Source organism: Mugil cephalus, chromosome 9 (genome assembly GCF_022458985.1).
Source record: "Mugil cephalus isolate CIBA_MC_2020 chromosome 9, CIBA_Mcephalus_1.1, whole genome shotgun sequence".
NCBI classification, from domain to species: domain Eukaryota; kingdom Metazoa; phylum Chordata; class Actinopteri; order Mugiliformes; family Mugilidae; genus Mugil; species Mugil cephalus.
The window spans coordinates 14,390,313-14,412,898 of record NC_061778.1 but is presented as its reverse complement, the minus strand read 5'-3'; the positions used below and the strand labels follow the sequence as shown (position 1 = coordinate 14,412,898).

The window sequence follows — 22,586 nt, the reverse complement described above, 5'->3', positions numbered from 1 at the left end:
TGCTCCACCATTTCTCTGTATTCTCTGCATTGTTCAGATCCCCGCATCCACGTAAATCCTGGAAATTTCCTCTGGAATGGAAACCACGTCCTATTTGCACAGACCTATTAGTGTTTGTTTTGTCTCTAAAACGCACACACACGCGGACACACAACTGTTGCCCGGTTCACAGATCCGGACTCTTCGCCAGCGCCAATATGTATGCACAGCAAAATAACGACCTTTCATACGAGACTGATGATGTCATGCACTGCTCTGATGGTAGCTTTACTTAATGTTGTTCCAGTTTATTCTCCTTTCATCCTGACTGCTCCATCTTTCTAGAGGTTTCCTGAGCCACGCTAATACACGGAGCAACAGAGAGTTGATGAAACATAAGGAGAAGGGGAGAAGTTTCTAATCTCATTATCTCTGTCCAAACTAATCCACCAGAGTCAACACCTCCAAGTCGTGCACACACATTTACACGTGTCGTACCCCTCTCATCACAGACACTCGTAACATATATGCTTAGAAATAAAAGGTGACTAAGTGCAAAGAAAAAGAAAAAAAAAGAAAAAGATGTCGGATGTGCAAGATACGCTGCTGCTGGGATCAGAGGGAATCAAGAAAACCATCCTGCATGGAGGAACCGGAGACATCCCAAAATTCATCACTGGGACGAAGGTACTTTCTCTTTGGTCTCTTATAAGCATATGAGTCTTTACTTCGACGCAGACTTAGACGAAATTTCTCTCTCATTAAAATAAAAACCAATATGCAAGAGCTGTTTTGCTGCACTTTAATCACATTTCTGTTTTTTGGACAAAGGAAACACGGTGAATCAAAGCAAAACTCTTAAATCCAGCTCTAATAATCTAATCAGATGTGTTAATATAAGTTATACACATGACGCATGAGCGTCATATAAGCACACATGAGACAAACCTGTCTGTGACTAATCCGTATTTCAAACAGGGAAGGTTGGCTTTGTCTTTCCCTTTAAGAAAAGGTCACTGTATCTCCTTGAAGATGTTTGTGAATATGAATTAAGTAAAGAGTCAGTACGCGACAGTTAAGATTGTTTGAGATGTTTAAAAATACAGTGCAGACCTTAATAGGTTCAAAACATATCCTAAGTGCACCGGCTTTGACCAATTTAGTTGTAAGAACACTGTTTAAGCATATTATTTTTAAGGACATTGTTCAATTAGAAACTCTTCGTGTGTAATGGGTGTGTAGTTGTGCTGTTTATCCCTTAATGCTAGCTGGGTGTATCCAAACTGACTAGGCACATTTTTGAGGCCCTGTAATTTATTTATTTATTATTTATTTAAATTTTAAGTTGATTCCCAGAAGACTACCACTTTTGGCATATTTTGTAATGACAATCACAAAAAAAGGTAAACCTGTGAATATCCCAAAGTGCATTGACTATATACCCTACAACAGATTTCACTAGTCTGACTAAGAGGATAGCACAGGTACCTCTTTGCCCCACTGATTAGTGTTTATATTCATGTTGTGCCACTAAAGGTACCTTGCGTCATCTTGTGTTCATAAAACCGCTCATAAAATAAAATTCACCTGTGTGAAATCAACATTTTTCACGTTGATATTGACTTGCACGTAGTGGTCTCTGGACTGACTTTTAATAGGTCTCCCCTTTCTCATGCAGTTTCATTTTATGCTCGATCTAAATAAACTTTATTTCACCCTGCACCTATTTGTTTTTTCCTGCAGCTATGGGACTGGAGCTGCCTTATGTTGAAGACCATTGTTAAAGCCTTTCCTGACTTTGTTCACACTGTATAGACTCACATTCTTGCTCTCTCGCCACTCTTCTTCTTTCCTTTCTGTGGCTCCAGGTGACGTTCCACTTCCGCACCCAGCTGTGCGATGACGAGCGCACGGTCATAGATGACAGTAAAGTGGTGGGGACGCCCATGGAGATAGTGATCGGCAACATGTTCAAACTGGACATCTGGGAAACCCTGCTGTCCTCCATGAGAATCGGTGAGGTGGCGGAGTTCTGGTGTGACACCGTTGTAAGTGCCAAAGGAAAAAGAAGAAGAAGAAGGAGAAAAGAGCTTTAGATGTGTTTTTACCAGTTTTCTTGACTGTGTGATTTTAAAACAAACCGAGTTGCATCCTGTTAGTTCATCCGTACATGGTGCGACTGTGAACCTTGGACTGAATGACATCACACTGCACATGTGGAAGTTAATGACGCGGTTTTCAATAACGACCAGACAAAAACAACACAATAAGGCTGATTAGCATACAATGCACTCATCTTTTGAATAAGTAGGTTTAAGAAACAGAAACACATGAGTAGCTGCATAAAAAATCAGATGGCAGAGTGGGTTTTCTAAAGATTTTAAACCTGAATCAGGTGCATTACAGTTTAATTTCATTTTTAATTCACATATTGATGACAGCTGTGATAAGCCCCAGTCCCCTGCAAGCCCCTAGAGCGCAAGCATTTACAAAAAATGAATGAATGAATGAATGAATAATTGAATAGTGTTTAGTTTCGTCTGATATCTCCCTATTATTAGATCAGTTGTCCCACAGGTATGACATATCACATTGACCGTACATTATCTAAACCACAAACAGGCACTGGTATTTCTGAATATATGTTGACCCGAGTTTATGTTTATGCGTGTCGCACACTGTCAGAGACAGATGGGTCGAGGCATACTGTCATTAATCCACAGCAGCCTCACTTTTCCCTAATCGGCTCTGGCTTCTGCTGAGTCAGCACTACTGACTCCCCTCCACTCTGATTAGATTTGATGGGGCTTAGAGCATTTATTCACTCCGAACAACATGGCTGCACCCCCACGCTGTGCTGGACCTGCAGGGTGCACTATCACTCCCGTCCAGTTGGGGGCTGCCTTCGCTTACTAAACTGAGGGAAAGAGACTGGATGGAGTGTTAAACAACTCAAACACGACATTCAGATTAAACCCTAATGTACAATGTTGGAAAAATTATTGTCTTTATGTCACTTTTTAGCAGCAACTGTTCATGTTTTCCTCATGTTCCCTGAGGAACATTAATAGTATTGTAAAAACTAAATGCGCTGAAAAATTTGAATATGTAGGGTTAAAAGTAAAGGAGCTTACATTTCCCTCAAAGTATAGGTTGAGAAATGTTCAGTGTGATGGTCTGTGTTAACACCAACACCTCCACAAACTGGAAGGTTTGCAAGTTGTGTGATGGATACATAGTCTTACTGAATCTTATCTTAATTCAAAAGTTTTTCCTGAGTTTTAGTGAGTAAATCCTTACTCTATGATGCTAAACTCTTCAGGTGAGTACAACTTAAGTCACAGGCTAAGAGGGATTGATCATAGAGTTGAGCTGGTCGACCACTGTTGCACAATTAGAAGCTCGGTCACCTTAAGTCTTGAGCGTACCTTTCCTTTGCAGCACACTGGCGTTTATCCACTTGTGGCCAAGAGTATGCGACGCATCGCGGAGGGCAAAGACCCCGTGGACTGGCACATCCATACGTGTGGCATGGCCAACATGTTCGCCTACCACACCCTCGGCTACGACGACCTGGATGAGCTGATGAAGGAGCCGAAGCCGCTGTACTTTGTCCTGGAGCTGGTCAAGGTGAGAAAGAGCAGAGGGACCATCCCATTTTTTTTTTAAATTCACCTGCTTTAATAGGGGTTCTGCATATGAAGACAGTTTAATGCAGATTGTAAGGCTGTAAAACAAATGTGTGTGTGTGTTTGTCCAACAGGTGCAGCAGCCCAGTGAGTACAACAGGGAGTCTTGGGCTCTGAGCGACGAGGAGAGGCTGAAGGCCGTTCCCGTGCTGCACGGACAGGGAAACAAACTCTACAAGCAGGGGCGCTTCCAAGAGGCCACACTAAAGTACAAGGAAGCCATCATCTGCATCAAGAACGTTCAGACGAAGGTGATCTCACACGGCAAGATGGATTTTTTTCTTGTGCATAAGAATCTGTGTATTATACTTGATCTGCTTTCCTCCGCAGGAGAAAGCGTGGGAGGTCCCATGGATGAAGCTGGAGAAGATGGCCAACACCTTGACGCTCAACTACTGCCAGTGTTTGCTCCGAATGGAAGAGTACTACGAGGTCATCGAGCACACGAGCGACATTATCAACCAGCACCCAGGTTTGTAGCTGACCGAGACGGATGTGCGTAACTTCTGTGAGACTGAGGGGATAAAATATTCTTTGCCACGTCCCGGCCGTCTGATTTATGTGCGATAAAGACTGTGTCAGCATATTATTCTGCCTTTTATACGTTAGGCATGTTTTTACAGTGTGAGTCTATGTGTGCAGTTTTTTTTTATGGCAGCTGTAAATGTATGTTTCATGTGCCTAGTAAAGTCTGATCCTATAAAAGGTCTGGTGCCTGCACTTCAGCATGCACAGTCTCCGTTCACAGACACACACGTGTTTGTGTCACAAGCCGGAAAGAACTGTTTAAAACTACTCCTCGCTACAAATACTTTACTCTCTGTCCAGCTGCTCCCTCGTGAGTATTTGTACTTGTCCTCCAGGTGCGTGCAAGGCCTTCTACCTGCGAGGGAAGGCCCACATGGAGGTGTGGAACGAGGCGGAGGCTCGGCAGGACTTCAGCCGGGTGCTGGAGCTGGACCCTGGCATGAAGAAGGCCGTCAAGAGGGAACTGGCCGTGCTCAACATGCGCATGGAGGAGAAGAACCAGGAGGACAGGAACAAGTACAAAGGCATGTTCTGACCCGCCGAGGCTGAGAGGGGATGGAGACGAGCAAATCTGCTAAAGCACAAATCTGAATTTCACCTTTAGCCACCACCACAACAGCAGCTTGTATACATGATGTCTCCCATGTGTCAAAGACAGTATCCAATAAAAGGATCCAGCCTAAAGGCCTCAAGATGTAGCTATGCTAAGTTTACACAAGCATTAAGTAATCTAAGTCAAATTAAATATTACAACCTCATGTTTAAAATTATATCCATTTACTTCAGTGCAAGCAGCTGATGAGATATTTCATACCACAGATAGCAGACGATTAGCACCGAGATCGGAAACTGGACGTGACAACAAGCCAAAGATCAGTGGCTCCTTTAATCTGTAGCTCTTAGTAGCGTTTACAAATTCAAGGCACAAGAGTCGCAGCTTCTCACCCAACTCCCAGAAAGAAACAATTAAATAAGTGTGTTAAATTTGCATTCCGAAATGTCAAACTATTTCCCTCAAGCTACAGTTTTCATTTGTTATATTGTTTTGGATTTTTTTTGTCACGCATTAAAACTCTGTCTATCAATAACCTGTCTCTGCCTGATCGATTTATATGCTGTGTAACAGACCCAGAAGTCGTCTGAACTTGTGATTTCCAACAGTGAGAAAAAAATAAATAAATCAAGGCACTCCTGCAGGTGTGTCGTCCCACCACTAGGTGGAGCTCTAACCACAGTTATTACATCTGGAACCGCCTGCACTCTGATAGAGAAATTATCCTGGTGCTCAGCGGCATTCACGTCTTTATCAGGAGACTAGGAGCTGTAAAACTGACAACCTCCTGCTTGTCTCTTTGCCTTCTTTCCTTTCTACATTTGCGCAGATGCACACGAGAAGCAAGTTTCACATCACTTACATTTACGCAAGAGGTAAAATATTTATATATATATATATATATCAATCAATACCATGACATCACACTGAGAGCTCAGTTTCATTCAGGGAAATCCCCATTCATCCCTATGTGCAAGTGACTGCACCCTCCCACCCACACCATCACCGCTAAGCCCAGGTCACAGCGGAGTGGTCCAGCCACCCTGGGAAATAAGGGCTGGCGCTAATGCACCATCTAATGATGAGGGAAATCGATATGAGCAGATCAAAGAAAGAAACAACACAGAGGACTTAAACACTCAAGCTACCCAGCCCATTACAACCACACTTATGATGTGTGGTGCAGAGTTTATTTCCTTGGGTAAGGCGAGTAAACAAAAAGATTAAAGCAGTGTTTTTTTTTTGTTTTTTGTTTTTTTTTTTTAAAAGAAAAAAACTCATTAGAGACCAGGAGATGGCGTTTATCTTATTAGAAATTCCTTTTTCACATCAACTATTTTATTAAATATACACACCTGAATTCCCCCCAGTGCTGTTTAGAAATGTGGTCCAGAAATAGTTGATTTGTGATGTGGGACTGTGTCATACGAAGCTTTGTCCAAGCACGGACCACAGTAAATTCTGCATAGCAGCACAGACCGCCGCTGGCTTTCCTCCATAAACCACCGGTGCTGATGTTGGGAAGAGGAGGAGAAAGGGAGGAGGAGGGGGAGAGGGAGTAGGAGGAGGAGGGGTTCGACAGCCCTGCTTCGATCTGCTCCAACAAAAGATGCCACAAGTTAGAAAGAGGAAGACAATTTCATACCGGAAGCGTTGACTTTCTGAGTTTCAAATAAAAACCCACTTAAGAAAAAAAAGACGAACTAAATGGAGGATTATAATTTCAATTACTGGTTGTTTCATTGTTAAACTTATCATTTCAAATTTGCATGTTTTATTTAAATGTAGTATGTTGGTTCAGTGACTTTCGTTAAAAAAGAGAGAAGATTTTTTGTGTCTAATTATCAGTCAACCTAGTTTGGAAAACATTTAAAATAGATATTTACCAAAATGAAGACCCGCAATATAAAAGATAATGAATCCAACATTTTTTCCGAGATATTGCGGTTATTTATGATTATTAAGTTTTGGGTATGAAATTCCCTGTCACTAATAAAAATAAATGCATTTAACTTCCGTATAAATTATCTGAATGACTGGAATGTACGGCACTTAAATGCAAAAAAAAAAAAAAGAGAGAGAGAGAGAGATTTTATTTTGTGTTTCGTCACCGGAAGTCATCTGTTTAAATGTGGTACTTTGACAGTGGTCCCAAGTTGAGTACAGTCACAGTGGCTCTGCGGTGAGGAGACGGATGGGGAGAGCAAGAGAAAGTGATTCGTTTGGACGCCGATTTCATTGAGACGCTTCACCTCCATCCTCCCTTCTTTTGAAGAAAAGGAATAAGAATTATTTAAGCTACTTTTCAGTGAACACACAGACTTAAGGGAAAGTGGTGGGACTGCATGAAGACGGGAGACAGGAGCTCCTCTCACTGATCTGGATGTAACAGGGACCTGGGGAGGTTGTTTTTTACAATCCAATTTGGAAATGACTCAAGCGGCTGATGTGAATGAAAGACAAGGGAAGTGATCTGTGAGAGAGATAATGATATCTGCAGCAAGAGATTTTACCTGATTTTTTCGGTTTCCTTTAAATGGTTTATTCGCCTTAAAAAAATAATAATAATAATAATAAAAAACTCAAATAATCTGATAATCTGAGTGAGTCAGTCAAAGTTGATCCAACTTCAGGTGTATTATGGAATCTAGGTGTCCCCTACCTTGTGGTCAGTTTTGAATCCGTTATTAAACATTTATTGTGTGAGATTGTTTGACATAACTGAAAGTTGAACATGGACATGAACATGGACACCGACTTCCTGAAGTCCACCCCCGGCGAGGTCGGAGGAGGCGCACCGCCTGCGGACTTCCATGAGACGGAGAAACTGCTGGCGGTGACCACGGAGCCCGGAGGCAATGGGATGAAAATGTCCACCTCGTTCACGGTCAACGTGGGCGGCGACAAGGGCCTGGACCCGGACCTGAACGGCCACAGCGTCGCCACGAGATCGGGCTCCGTGGGGCAGCTGGCCGCCGCCGCCCCCCTCTCCCCGTCCAAGGCCAGCCTGAGCCGCTCCTCCACCGGGAACGCTGGCGTCCAGGAGACCCCGAAGCCCAAGGATTACCTCATCCTGGTCATCGTCTCCTGCTTCTGTCCCGTTTGGCCCATCAGCATCGTCGCACTGGTTTACTCCATCATGGTGAGTAGCCAGAGACTTTATTGCCGGTGCACCAAACTACCAGCAGCAATGAATCAGTCAATGAATTAAAATACCACACATGCTGATCTCGGTAATAGAGTCTTCCCCGTCTGTAGTTCAAGTTGACGAGGAAATCAAAATAAGAATTAAACTAAAATGAAGTGAGACTTGATAAACGGTGTTCAAAATCATATTTGTCAGTTTCATAGTTGCCAAGATCTGACTGTTGCATTTAAAGATCTAAAGTAAACATTAGGAAGGAGGATGCCACTTCATATTGAATCATATCTGGAGGGTGTGAGAGCAATATTTAAACAGACAGAAGAGCAATATCCGTGGCAGGATGGGTCTTCAAACTGCTTGAGAGGAAAACTCTCACCCAGGGCAGATAAATATCAGTATGTCAAGAAATATATCAGTGTACTTTAGTTTTAAAAAATCTGTTCAACTCAACTCAAGGGTGTTTGATTTAAAGTGTAAAGATGCAGCGGATCTGTACATCTGAGAGGCTCAGACACACACACACATACACTCCTCAGCTTTCACACTGCTGAGAACTTAAACGATTTCCGCTCGGCCGCTGCCACTCAGCCGCCGGTTGTTCTGCCTTAGAGGCGCTGACACCTGAATAATCCTCTCGCCGAAAGTTTCAGGACACTGGAAATGCTGATACAAGACGCAGCAGAGGCACTTGAGCAACGCAAAAGAGGCGACGGGCACTTGATACGCTGTTTGGGACGTTCAGTGAGATGTGTAATACTTGCAAGGGGCCACGTTCAGATTTCAGCACATCACTCTACGATGCTGAGGCTGCACTTTCCCTGTTGTCACCCTCTGCAGTGGTAGGAGGTGTGGAGCAAAGATGGAGGACTTGTTATTGAAGGCTGCAAGGGTTTACAGTATTTCAGTCAGGCTGTGAAAAACGTGGATAAGTGAGAAAGTGTTGGGCGATTGCTCGATGCTGACATACTGTAGACATGTCAGGCATAATGACCACCTTCCTGATATTGTGTAGGTTTCTCTTGTGCCTCCAAAACTGTTCCAAAACACTGACCAGAGAATGGACATGGGCCTACTGAGGGTGTCCTGCAGTGTCTGCCAACAAAATGTAATCAGTCTATGGGTTGATCAGTTTGGGATCTAGTGAATTTGGAGGTCAGATCAACACCTTCTGCAGTTTTTCGTGTTCTTTGAGTTGTTTGTGTGTCATTGCTATGGGGTGTCTGCTCTGGTGTGGGTGGGTGCTACATGTCTAAGTAACATCCACACGAACGAACGCCAGCCCAGAAAGTTTCCCAGCAGAACACTGGATTGTCACGAGTGGTCATAGCATTGTGGCTGGTCGGTGTCGGTGTCGGTGTCGGTGGGACCCTAATATAATGTGAAGCTCATCGCTTTCTGCATGTGAAAAGAGGTTTGACGAGGCAGTAACTGAAAAAAGCAAATGGCTCGATACGGAGTTCAGTTAGGTAATCACAGGAGTAACCTTACACCTGGCGATCAATATGTCATTTGTTGTTGTGTAACATTGCTCACGTGTGTTAAATTGGTGAACGAAACCATGGATGTTTCACACAGATATGTTTTAATTCATACTTTCTTCACAGGTCAGTAAAAGGGTTTTCGGTTGACTGACACCACTAGTGAAAAACATCAAGTATCTGCCTTCCACCAAGGGGCTGATAAAAGCATATCAGTCTCAAATCCCCTATGGGCAGCTACGAACAGCCAGCACGTACACTCCCAGGGTTAGGATTATTGTTACCCTAACCCCACAGAATATCCACAAAGGCTTCCCCTGAGTTAGTTTTATTGTAAATTCCACAAAGAAAGTATTAAATCACTCATCAAAATATATAGACAATTCAGTTCACTTACTCTTTAATTGTCTTCTCACTTGCAATCAGAACATCTAAAGTATGAAATGAGAATACTGACACAGGCTAGAACTGTTTAAGGAATTGTTAAGTGCAGAAGTCATGCGTCTGACAATACTCAAAAAGATTTGCAACAACCAAAATGGACCTGAGCAAAGAGTCTTGTTAGTGCGACGTCCGTCTCTGCCACAGTCTGCAATGTGCGCACCCCTCTCCATTTGTGTGTGTGTGTGTGTGTGAGAGAGAGCCGGGGAAGAGAAAAGACGATCTGCTGCCAATGAGCAACGCAGATGTATACGGCTTATGACAGACCTTTGCGGCAAATACCTGGACAGATTCGAGCAGGAGCCCTCCGGCACCGTAACTCTGTTGTGTCAAGGTTTTAACAGCTCTTGGCTCGTGTCTGCTTAGGTTCCGTTGGCACGGCCATTTTCGTTTATCGTTGCAATTTAAGTCTGACACCGTGGAGTAGCCAAGTCTCAAATCTACAGAGAAACGAGACAGAGACAATACAGTGAAACCATTAGTCCTGTAATATCACTCCTGCGGGTGCTAAACACCAGAGGGAATATCAGGCGGTACCCGCCGCCTGGACTTCCCAGAGCCATCGTCACGAAGCCACTGACATTCACAAGTCAGCTGCCCGCTAATGGTATTGAGAGAGAGAGAGAGAGCGGGAGGAAAGAGAGAGAAAAGGAGGGGTTGACAGAGGGCAGAAGAAAGAAAAGTGAAGGAGGGAGAAACTGGAGCTGCCCACTAACTCGATAGAAGGCGAGAGAAGTCAATTTAGTTTCTCTGCAGAGGGCAGATTGCAGCGGTTAGACAGCTCTGTGGCAGCGCTCAACATCCTCTCTGTCTTCCTGGGGGCAAGGAAAGGGGATACGGGCCTCACGAAGAAGATCAAAACATCATTCGCTACAAGGGCAGATGGGTGTGAGAGAGACGGAAAATGGCCATAAAGTAGTTCCTATCACTTGATTAGAAAAGGAACTGAATCAGATACCACGGGATAAGTGCAGCCGAGGCGGAACAGGAAAACCGAGGCTCACAACAGCCGCTGTGAACAAATGAATCAAAAGTAATGGTGGTGATATCACATGATGTAGCTCTAGAGGGCAATATCCCCGCTAAGTGCTAACATTCCCGTCGCCTGTGTGAACTTGATACGTATGGAAAGCTGCATAGAGAAAGAACTATGTTAAAACGAGATTAATGAGGGGAGGTCAGAGGAAACTGCCCAGGCAAGAAACACAAATAATAAGGAAGAAAGCGTAATAAAAGGAGAAACATCTCCAGGTGTAACTGTGACCTAGATTCAGGCTGCAGTTGACACAAGGTTTCACATTCATGTACCGTAAAGTAACATTTAACACTGACATTTTAATGAATTACTAATGAGTTAAAATTTAAACTTGCTTCAAACCTAAGATTGATTGACTAGTGTGTAGCATTAGTCTGGAAGACTAAATCCCACAATGACAAATATTTTATGGCAGAAAATTTGTCTGGAGCTCCATTGAGAACATATTGAGAATTGATTATGCTCTGGCTAAGGTGTGCCAGGGTAATCATTTAGGCTTCATACATTAATGAACAGAGGAGTAAAGGCAGTCATATGTTGAATAGTTTGCAGCACGGGTGTCAAAATCATTTTAGTTCAGGAGCCACTTAAGCCAGTGACATAATAATCTAAATAACGTCAACTCTAGATATTTCCCTTTGGTTTAGTGCAAATAAGAACAAGTACATTATGAAAATGTTTACAAATAACACTTACAAATGTATGGTACATCTACCCCTAGTGGACAAATTAGGAATCACTGACAATTTTATTGAAAATTTGCCGTTAATATCTTCTGTGAAACTTTTGCACTTTGCAAATTCATCTAGCGGGCCAGATTGGACCCCACTGGCAAGGATGTCCAGTTTCCTGCCAAGGAGTTTGGTTTTTCTCTGTATCAGCTGAAACATGCCCTATAATGAAATCCGAGCAGCGTGTTTCCAAACACAAATTGAGTCCTGTTACGCTAGGCTAGTACAGTGTGTACATATAGGTATAATAAAAAAAAATTAAAAAAAAAATAAAATAAAATTATCCTCAAGTTTCAGGAGCATTTTAGTCCAGTTGATTCTTCCATATATACTTTCACTAGTGAAGAAGTTCTAATAGATAAATGTAAAAGCTTTGTAGAGCAGTGGGTGAAGACGTAGAGAACGTAGTCGCAGCAGATCTAAATATTCACCAGAGGAGTTGATAAAAACCAAAACTGATCAAACTAGTGGGTGAATATTGGACTTTAATTCACCAGGGATTAGTTATTTCTGTCTGCTGGACGTGTGACTAGTCAATAGAGCATTACTATGTTCACTATAACAACTTCTAAGAAAACATTCACACAGCTTTAAACATGACATGACAAGTTCTCCATGCCTTACTGCAGACAGACATTTACTATACTGTCTTATTTATGGCCAATCTTGAACATTTCAGTCCTGCTTGATGTAGTGACACATGCAGTTAGTCCCATTAACAGCACCTGTGGTGCTTTTACACCACAGGTGATAAAATTCAGGGGGGCGCCATGAAACTATTGACATTTTAAGAATGAAATGAGACAGTAATTGTCTTCCTCCATCCTTCTGTGAGCTGCTATCAGATTTAAGCTGCGTATGACGAGAGCGTGCTAAAACCAGGGCACAGTGAATGAAGTCGGTTCCCTCATTGAGCAGTTGGAGGTGTGTAGCTCTTCATCTAACAGCTCACTGTAGCTGCCCTTTCTTGTGCCATTCGCTGTAACGTGTCACGAAATTCAGCAAAACAAAACACAGCTGTCTTGTTTTGGAGACGCAGTTTTGATGGATGGCGGTGGTTAAGTGCTCAGCTCACTGACATTCGAGTTTCTCCATTTAAACGCTTTTAATGTGACGCTGCAGCGGCCGGAAATGTTGGGTTTGCATTAGCGGCAATCTCTCAATCCACTGGCTGCTCTCAGTTGGCAGTCGTGCCTCTGTTTGTGGGGACGACATTAGCAGTAACTTGATACAGCGTTTTTTCCCCCCACAATGGTTGCCACTCAATGAAAAAATATAAACTAAATTATTATATTTCTGACTTAAACCTAAGATTTAACCTATGACTTAAAAGGAAATCTTTGAGTTTGTCTCGAAAAATTTAGACCCACAGAGCACGAATCACATTTCATGAGGTCGGTGACGCAGCAGACAAAAAATGTAAACATAGTCTTTAGGTTTTACTCATTTAAACATCTGTTGAGGCCTCACTTAACCTTGCAAAAGAGACAGCATTCTGTTACTGGTAGCCGGCACGTTGTTAACAACTGGAGAAAGTTACACTCATCATCTTCCACCACCACTCTCTGCAGCACGACCAACTAAAAGCCGGAATCTCTGGTGAGGAAGGCTTGCGGCTGGCAAACACAGAAGACGCGCAGTCAATTATGGGGATTGGAGAGGTTGGGGTAATAGGTTTTTACAGCCCAGACTAGCCTATTTCAGTAATGGGAATGCCCAAACTGCAGGGGCATTACTGCACGCTCTGCAGATTTGCCTGTAAAATATGGACTCGCAATGCTGCACTGGAGGGATGTCGGCGTACGTGTGCGCAGATGTGTGTGCGTAGGCAAATGACTCCTTATTAGTAGTCAAATACTGCAGACATCGGGGGAGAGCGCTTTGTATTGGAGCTAAGGGGCCGACGGGGAGGAAAAAAACCTGTATCTGCTAATATTTTTTAATAGAAACCAGATTTATTCATTGTTTTCACCGAGTGCACATGACGATGCTGTTATTCTGCAATGTAGAACAGAATGCGCGCTGCGAATACAAGTGGTGTTAGAGTAACTACCAGCTTCAGAGGTCGTGGGGGAGGGGTGCCACTAAATGTTTACAGTAGAGGCTTTGTGGATGACGCTACTAGAAGCTTCTCAAGTCAGAACCCTTCGAACCGTCACAAAATATTTATTTATCGCCACGTTTTCCCATTTATTAGCATACTTGCTAAATTTCTAAACATAAAAATGTGAACACGCGCACAAAAATGTCTCTTTCTGACAAAATACCTGCAAGAACAATGAGGTTTGTATTTGCTAATCAGGAAAAAACTGCACACGGATCATATAACATGTTGTGCACTTCAACAGGGTCACTAGGATGGCTGTAGGCAACAGGGAATCACTCAGATTTACAATTGTTAAAATAACAACAATAAATGTATTTCTGCTGCCACACAAGATTTAAATATTGTAAACCTAGGCAAAACCTCTACTGTATGTTAATTTCTCTTTCCTTTTCCAAAATGATACCCACTTACTTACAGATGTGTTTGCCTCACTGTGAACAGAACAGCCAGCATCTAAATAAGCCTATTTGACTGTGAAGAAAGAAAACAATTTTATTTTTGATGCGTTGAATCTGATATCTGAAATTGTGTTTTCAGGTCACAAGCTAAGGTATAAATGAAATTAAAATTCATGAGCTACAGTGGCAGATAGGATGCATTTTATAGCTCCAAGAAATGCGGCCGCGCCGTCGTGCTTCTGACAGATCTGATCATCTGACCGCTTTGAGTGGTTTGAAATTTTAATGGGAGGTTCCAGTGTAAAAAGACTAAAAGAGTCTAAAAGCCCCGCTAGTGGCCTCCGGAGGCCTCGACTGCTCCCCGCACCCAACTGGGTCAAAGCGGGAGGAACCACCTCGAACCCCGTGTTCTCTTTTTAGTGATTAAAAAAAAAGACAGTCACTACAATTTGATTAACGTGAAACTTAGGGAAGATAAATGAGCATATTTAATGGAAATAAAACATGTAAATGGACAATTTTAATTTGACCACAATGTTTCAAAACGGCTCCTGGTTGGTCTCTGCCCCTCTCCACCAGGGTGCTGCCAGTTCTCCATTATTCATGGTAAGAGAGAGAGAACAAGCACTTACTGACTTACTCCACTTGCCTCCACCTTCCTCTGTTGAACACACGAAGACATGAGATAGAGCATGTGTGTGGGGGTGGGTGCTGTGTACAGCGGTAGCGCAGTGGACACTGGTCAAGGCACTGTGAGGGTAGAATTTCTCATTCAGAAAACTAATATGACCAGGCGTACTCTTACTGCGAATCGATACAGATGCTCATCAGTCACGGAAATGGCGCCTCCCACTAACCACACACATCCACACACAATGATCTCTTACAGACCTTGGAGCTAACATCAAAAAAGACTGAGTGTATTAAAGAATAATGCCTATGTACAGGACACGATTTCTATTATTCATTTCTTCTTTTCATGATGGATGAAAAATCTTTTTTTTTTATCTTCCTTTTTCTATTGATGTTATTTTTCTTCTCTCTCTCTGCCGTTTAAAATAGGCAGTGTTTTCTCAAAGAGACCTCCATTGATTTAAGCTGCTGATGTGGCATTTCTCTGTGATGTGAGTCCGGATCAATACAGGCTCCGGTGGGCTTTCGTACCATAGCTTCACATTGCCGTCCTGGAAGTGAGAAGCAGAAATCCTGTTTTATTTCTACTGTCAGGGTCAGTGGATGGCATCATTTAGCTTTTATATATATAGGGTGACCAGAACGAGCAAAATAAAAAGTAAATAAATAAATAAGTCAATCAATTATATAACATGAGCTTGAATGAGATATTGAATGGACCAAAATAATATTAAAAACAAATGCAGGTATTAATGAATTTAACACATTTTATGTCACCATCCATTTAACACTTGACAAAGCTCCTTGTCAAACTAAGATAAATTATATCAGAACCTGATAGTGACACTGAAACACGATGAAACGTTTACTTTTCAGTAAAAAAAAAAAAAAAAATCAAACCTGAATTAAAACTAGCCCCAAAATATGACGGTAACGGTGGGTATGAGGTCCTTTTGTTTGTGTGCCGTGCTGTTATTGTGGAAAACGTAACTGTTTGCATTTGTAAATCACATGCATGAACTTTCTTTTACTAAAAACAAGACTTCATTATCAGTGAAGTTAGCTAATTCCCCAGGCTGCTGCACTGTGGTCAGTGGAACACCCCAGGGTTGCACAGTTCCCACCCACCTGCACCAAATGGGATCAGGCTACCAGAGACTGCCTGGAGACAGAGAGGCTCATGGGAGCGAGAAGATGAAGTAACTACAAGGCAATCAGGGAGGACTGAGGGAGGGCTCTCTCGTTCTCTCACTGCAGTGTAATCGTATCTGACACTGAGGCAACCCCCAACTCCATACCCTCACTACTGAGTAAATGAAAGAGTGAATAAAGCACGGAAGCAGACACACCACAGTGATTCAAGATACATGGAAGTAGCAAGGAAAGTAGAAGCATTGCATGTCTAGAATTAATCAGTATCAGCATCTCTTCCTCTGTTTCATCATCAGTATGATTTGCATCATAATAACTAAACTAAATGCACGTTAATTTGAGGGTAATTTGGGGGGCTTTCATCATCCTTGAAATACTACGTGTTTAATTTTAAGGTTGGCAATTATTCCCATTAATTGCACAATATTTTTATAGGAGAAGGTGACTTACAAACATATAGCTGTGTGATTTAATACAGATGGAGGCCGGGGGCGGTCCATTTCTAGCTGCACTGCCTGTGGTTTTAAAAGACATGTTCAGCACCACGGACAGCTCCTTCAGTTCCACCTCAGGCTTCAAAAATAAAATGTGATCCCTTCAACCTCCTCCCTTTGCTCTTTGCAGTAGCACTTGGTTTAACACGGAGTTTGAGTGACACTTTTATAATTCTGCTTTCGCCCTAAAGTCAGACCGAGCCATGTTGTTCCAATTCACCAGTGACCGGCGTTGCTGTGCATTTCCGAGCAGACCTGCTCGGTTTTATTTTAAGACTGGCCAGGTTGTGTTTTCTTTAGCTGACTAACTATGGAAAGGCCTGTTCACCTGCCTTGAGCTAGTCTGTGTTCAGTTGACACGACTGGTTAAATGGACAAGCAAATAGTAAATGGTTAAATAATTTGAAACTATTTGAATAAAATTATTATCATAATGATTTATCAAAAATGTCAATGTATAGTTCTGACTTCTCAAATGTAAGTATTCACTCCTTTACCTTTTACTGTATTATACACACATAAGGCATAACATTTTAACCACATTCCTAATATCGTGCTCCCTTGTGCCTCCAAAACACTCGTGACTCATCAGATAATGGACATGGGCCTTCTGAGGGTGTCCTGTAATGTCTGGCAACAGGATGTTGTTAGTGGGGACCTTTGGGTCCTATGGGTTGAGGGGAGGGGCCTCTGTGGATCAGGCTACTTGATCGTTTTGGGATCTAGTGAATTTGGAGGCCAGGTCAACACCTTATCATGCTGTTTTTTGAGTTTTTCCTAAACCGTTTTTGTGCGTATACCTGTGTCAGGCTGCTGGGAGTGTCATTGCTATGGGGTGGGGGTGCCTGGTCTGGTCTAGGTGGGTGGTACATGTCTAAATAACATCCAATGCCAGGTCCAAAAGTTGCCTGATAGAAGATTGAATTGTCACAAGATGGTCCATGTTATTTACTTCTCCTATCAGTGGTTTTAATGTTGTGGCTGATCGGGGCCTGTCTTTGGGCTTATAAGTTATGCAGGGACAAACCTATTATACACTTGAGAATATATTTAAAACACCTGATTGATCTATGAATTGTAAATGTAACAGTGCTGTATTATTAGTGTATTTCTGTATAAGTAGCTTCAAGCTCAATTCGACCCTTGATTGAATCTTTCATCCCAGTTTATGCAGGAAAGACCTGGTATCCCTAATATCAATATCATCTTTTGAACAGCACACTCTTTCTTTGTTTTGAATAAAGGATAACTAGTTCAGGTAAATAAATGCTTTAAGGAAATCAAAGGAAATGTTACTACTTACTAATGTTATATGACAGAATAAGGACAAAGATTATAGTATATGTGTGCAGTGTTGCTGTCTGTGGCACATACGGGACATACAGAACATATTAAAGCGTATAAAACTGAGCACCACTTCGAAGGCAAAACAAATAGGATGGAGAGACAGAGACATCAGTCATGTGCGATTTGTGGGGCACGAGGATTGAGGATTCACATCCATCATGCCTCACACGTCTACTCATAAACCAGCCTGTATCCATATCTGCAGCAAACGTAAACCAATATGCAGTATATACGGCATTAAAATGATATAGACTACCACTCCTTTGCGCTGCAGCGATCACCTGCTCCATCCAATTGGCTCTGCAGTCGCATCCTCCCATCACTCCCAATCTGCCAGACTGAAATGGACAATTTCACCAACGACAGCTCAATATAAATTATTGTTGACATTTCACCTCGAGCGTCTCAAGGAATAGACAGTTCAACATGACTGTATTGTGCGCCTGTCATTCTCTCTTTAAAATAACTTTGATATTGATGAATGGAAATCCACCTGATAAATATTTTAAAGGATAACTCTCAGAGAGCTGCTGGTTTTATATCCCTGCACTGTGCGTGACTTTTGTTTTTGCAGTGTTCGTTTTATGTCCGGACCAAAGCTCAGATTGTCCTTTGTGAGCACCTCCTTCATGGGAGAGTGCTCCGTTGGGGCGACGCCTCGCCAAAGGAAGAAACAAAAGGTGTTTTTCTTTCTACCGTAACATAGTCAGCCACAGTGTTTGGCTAGCTGTCAGAGGCTGCCTCTGAAAATCGCGGCCCTCCCCTTAGAGACGATTTCAGTACGGCAGCTAATCACTCTGATATTTCTCATAGACTCATAAAGACGGTTTCTCTCTTCAAACTACTTCTGGTTCTGGTTGGACTTGAACAAACACGTAACCTTTTTTTTTTTCCTCATCACTGGGGCTAACAGTCCAGACATACCTGCAGATGATGCAGTGGGTCATCTAAATACACTGGCCATGCTTCACATGGAGAGGAACCCAGTTGAATTGTAAATATTTGAACTTATTGCATGCTATCAAGTCCACTGCCACTGCTCTTTATTCTGGATCTGATGTACCTAAAGGAAATCCAATGATATATACGCACTTTCTCATTGAATTGAATGGGGGGTTGCGTCTTGACCGGTAGCGTATATGGGAGGAATATTAAGTAAATTTAAATTAGCCGCCTTTCCATCCAAAGCTGCCGAACTGAGACAGTGAAGAGGCAACCCCTTAGTAATAGCTGGTGGCTGAGCGGCGAAAAGCAATTTTTCGGTGCAATATGGCAATATCCAGTTAGTCTGCTGTTATTTAATCCACTGACTGGGTCATCTTAGCTGCCACAGTAACAATTACCCTACCCAAGGCATTCGCCACCAGTTCCCTCCTCACATTTTCTCTGTCTGTTGGGGAAACATAAAGAATTTCTTAGTCACACGTTGCTTTGCACTGATAAACCGCACACTTGAGGATTTGAAAGTCACTCTGGATGTGAGAAATGTGAATGTCACAGTTGCCTACAAGCTCGAAGAGGAGGCAGCGAGGGGAATGTGTCGGCACTGAGGCGTGGTAACATTTACTGTGGTATCGACTGTGCAATTTTATGCTTTTCATAACAAATATTCAGGAATATTAATAACAGCATCACCTAGATTAGGAATATTAGGGAATCTGTGTAATACTTTTAAATCAATAAGCTCTGCTCTATTTCTTAATCAATGTATGTGTTGTTTTTGTTTTTTGTGTGTGTCCAGTCTAGAAACAGCCTCCAGGCGGGGGATATGGACGGGGCCAGGAGGCTCGGGCGGCTGGCTCGTCTGCTCAGCATCGTCTCCATCATACTGGGTGTCGTCATCATCGTAGTCTACGTCTCAGTCCACGGTACGGAAGTGCAGCTAATTTTCTACAACGACGCATTGATGCCACGCTCAATGACGTTACAGTCCACTGGGCTTAATGAGGTCCTGTTTTTCGTTTCAGCTTATGAATATTAAAAGAGATATTACTCACAGTGATGTACGGCGTGTGTGCTCGAGCCCACTTAGAGGCACACACGCGGGGCTTCAACGCCAGAGAACACCTACTACATTACGATTACGGGGGTGATATATGACCCTCGCACACGAGCACGAGACGTGTCCAAACTCAGCACATTTCCAAGCTGTGTTTATGTTTGTGGCAGCAACTATAGTGAGCGAACTGCACGGAAAGCAAAGCAACTGAGGCTCAAGCCGCTTAAGCTACACCTGCAGCACTAATGAATTTGACGGTGAAACTCTGACACCTCTCCTCTCTCCTTCTTTGTGTTTTTGTTTTTGCAGTAACCACCAAATGACACGGAGGAACCCCGAGGAGACGATAAAAGCCAAACAACAGACGCAACCTGCGGAAAAAATAAAGTCCATTCCAAAAGAAATGAAGTACGGTTCATAACTTAATGCCATACTGTAATTATATCATGACCACCTTCAGAGTGCAAAGAAAAGAAAGAAAATCAAAACATTAAACAGACAATTCATGAGAGATGGTCTTGAAAGCAAGTAAACAAATAAAAATCATTCAGAGAAGCATGCATTAGGAATACTGTAACATTTGCTTGATGAAAAAAAGAAGAAGAAAAATCCTGATTTAAAGTGTTCAGGTTAAAACAGAGGAAAAAGAAAATGTAGATTTGTGTGTGGCCAGAAGGAGCTCCCGAGCTTTCCTTTTGGAATATGGACTTCTTAAAAAAAATGAAGAGGACGATCTGTGCGTGAGGACAGTGAGTGAAAGACTTTTTTTTTTTTTTTTTTACATCTGCGAGAAGCGGATTCTGGGTTTGGGCGGCCGCATTATAATCCTCATGTATTCCTTACCGAAACCTCTTGCATTCGAAGCATATTCAGCTACAAATATATTTGAAATATGGATATATGAATATAGAAATATAGACCTTGTATATGTACATTTTATAAAAATGTTTGTATGCCAAGTGGTGCCGGGTTTGCTAAGACTGTCGCAGCGGCTGATTTGACAGCGCTCGGATTATCGGTGGAAATTCAAGGGTTTGTGAACGGGGGCAGGGAACACGATTTTTATTTTTTTTTTTATTTATTCAAGAAAAAAAAGAAAAAAGACTGAGACCAACTGCATGCTCGAATGTAGATAACCGGAACTCTGCCTTCATTTTGACTGTTATTACTCATTTCTTATCTTACTAAGACGCCCAGGTTTGCACATGGAGGAGTGATGTATGTACGTTACGCGAGTCAAGCCACTGTAGAGCGAATGAGGACCGTGATCCAACCTCCTCACCCACCTCATGTCTCAAAGATCCCTTGCCTTGCAGAGACTGAAAGGCATGCCAGATTTTCCGCCACCTTTAACTTACCCCTCACATCCTCCTACCATGTACCACAAACCCCCAGTGACTGCTGCCCCTCGGTTTTATTCCCTCCTTCCAAACTCCCTGTACCATTCTTACATTGTTATACATTGACTGTTAAATGCTGTCGTTTCACTGAACATTGTTTTTCTGCTCCTTGTATTGGTATGAAATGTATTTATATGGTTAAATATATATGCAATATCTACGCATGCTACAGGCCAAACAGGCTCACACACGCACCTATTTTATTTTTGTAAATGAGAAGGTCTATACTTCGACTGGGTAACAACAAATAGCATTTAAAGAAAACCCAAGCACGACGAATTGTCTGTATTCAGTCCGCACTGTATGAAGTTCTACTGTAAATACACAGGACTGTGGTATTGACATATAACAGGCTTACGTTCTAAGCACAGGACAAAAAACAAAACAAAACAAAAAAACAAATGAAATCACAGTATGATCATTGTTCAAATGCTCAGTTTAAGAGATTCTTTTGGGCTTTTAGGTTTTTTTGAATCAGGTTATATTTATGGATGACGTGTGTTGGCTTCCAGTGGTTGTTTAAGGGCTACCAGACGTAAAAAAAAAATAAAATAAAATAAAATAAAATAAAATAAAATAAAATAAAATAAAAAAAGAAAGAAAAAAAGAAAAACACCAGCTTGAAGACGCAGCTAAATTGATTACATCTAGACCTAAACTGACCATCATCAATGTAAAGCTGCGTGAGTGCAGCCTGCCAAGTATTATATGGCACAAATAATTGTGAAAAAGGGGCTTTTATCAGTTCCATTCCAAACCATCGCTGTACATAAAAAAACTCACTTTATCCAAACATCAGAAAGCAGCAAAATCCAAAGATTCCCCATGTTTACTCAGCGCAGGCCGACTGCTCTAACTTTATTCTGTGACATGCACATGACTCATCTCTCAGACTGGTGGTCGGGAGCACACTGGTTTAGCCTAAGCGCTGCTCTGTCAGTAAAACAGTTCAAATGTTCCTTTTTCTTTCTGTACGTCACTGTGTTTCTTTTACGGTTTCCTGTATGTGCCGGTTCTCATCTCTGTGGTGTACATTTTGCATGTCAGGAAATAAACGTTACCATGCATGGTCCAACTTTTGCCTTTTGATTGCTAACTTGACGGTTTAGGAGGAATCGGCGTCACTGCTGGTGACAGGAAGCAGGAAGAAATGTGGCTAGAAGTGCAGACGTGACACCAGCGTGTTAGCAGCTGTTCGGGTCTGTGCTTTTGAGATAAATGGCAAAATGTTCCCATTAACAATATCAAACGTGCCAATGTGAATAACTTACTGTATATTTATGCAGTGGGTTAGCATGTTAACGTTTGCCCAGTAAAAGCACAGTGGCTTATGAAATTATGGGACAAAGGGAAGACTTTGGCCCTGGGTGCTAGCAAAGTGAGGAGTTCCTTGGACTTATTACATCTTGACAGAGCCAAATTCAATTTCAACTGCTAAGACAATTCATTTAAGAAGAAGTAAATCCAGTGGCGGCA

At 42.3% G+C, this 22,586-nt stretch overlaps 2 protein-coding genes across 2 annotated transcripts; both read left to right on the top strand.

Moving 5' to 3' along the window:
- The first annotated feature begins 323 nt into the window (after positions 1 to 323).
- aipl1 (aryl hydrocarbon receptor interacting protein-like 1) lies at positions 324 to 5,278 on the top strand. Its single transcript, XM_047593997.1, has 6 exons — positions 324 to 666; positions 1,848 to 2,027; positions 3,421 to 3,609; positions 3,743 to 3,919; positions 3,999 to 4,140; positions 4,532 to 5,278. The coding sequence occupies exons 1-6, from the start codon at positions 562 to 564 to the stop codon at positions 4,729 to 4,731; spliced, it is 993 nt and encodes a 330-aa protein (XP_047449953.1). The 5' UTR covers positions 324 to 561; the 3' UTR covers positions 4,732 to 5,278.
- Positions 5,279 to 6,886: 1,608 nt separating this feature from the next.
- On the top strand, positions 6,887 to 22,185 carry trarg1a (trafficking regulator of GLUT4 (SLC2A4) 1a). Its single transcript, XM_047593999.1, has 3 exons — positions 6,887 to 7,891; positions 19,453 to 19,579; positions 20,020 to 22,185. The coding sequence occupies exons 1-3, from the start codon at positions 7,484 to 7,486 to the stop codon at positions 20,031 to 20,033; spliced, it is 549 nt and encodes a 182-aa protein (XP_047449955.1). The 5' UTR covers positions 6,887 to 7,483; the 3' UTR covers positions 20,034 to 22,185.
- Positions 22,186 to 22,586: the final 401 nt, after the last annotated feature.

Excerpts from the sequence above, each read along its gene's own strand:
- aipl1 (XM_047593997.1), top strand. The coding sequence starts at position 562 with ATGTCGGATGTGCAAGATACGCTGCTGCTGGGATCAGAGGGAATCAAG. Across the intron at positions 2,028-3,420 it reads AGTTCTGGTGTGACACCGTT|CACACTGGCGTTTATCCACT; the intron begins GTAAGTGCCAAA and ends TTTCCTTTGCAG. Across the intron at positions 4,141-4,531 it reads CATTATCAACCAGCACCCAG|GTGCGTGCAAGGCCTTCTAC; the intron begins GTTTGTAGCTGA and ends CTTGTCCTCCAG.
- trarg1a (XM_047593999.1), top strand. The coding sequence starts at position 7,484 with ATGGACATGAACATGGACACCGACTTCCTGAAGTCCACCCCCGGCGAG. Across the intron at positions 7,892-19,452 it reads CACTGGTTTACTCCATCATG|TCTAGAAACAGCCTCCAGGC; the intron begins GTGAGTAGCCAG and ends GTGTGTGTCCAG.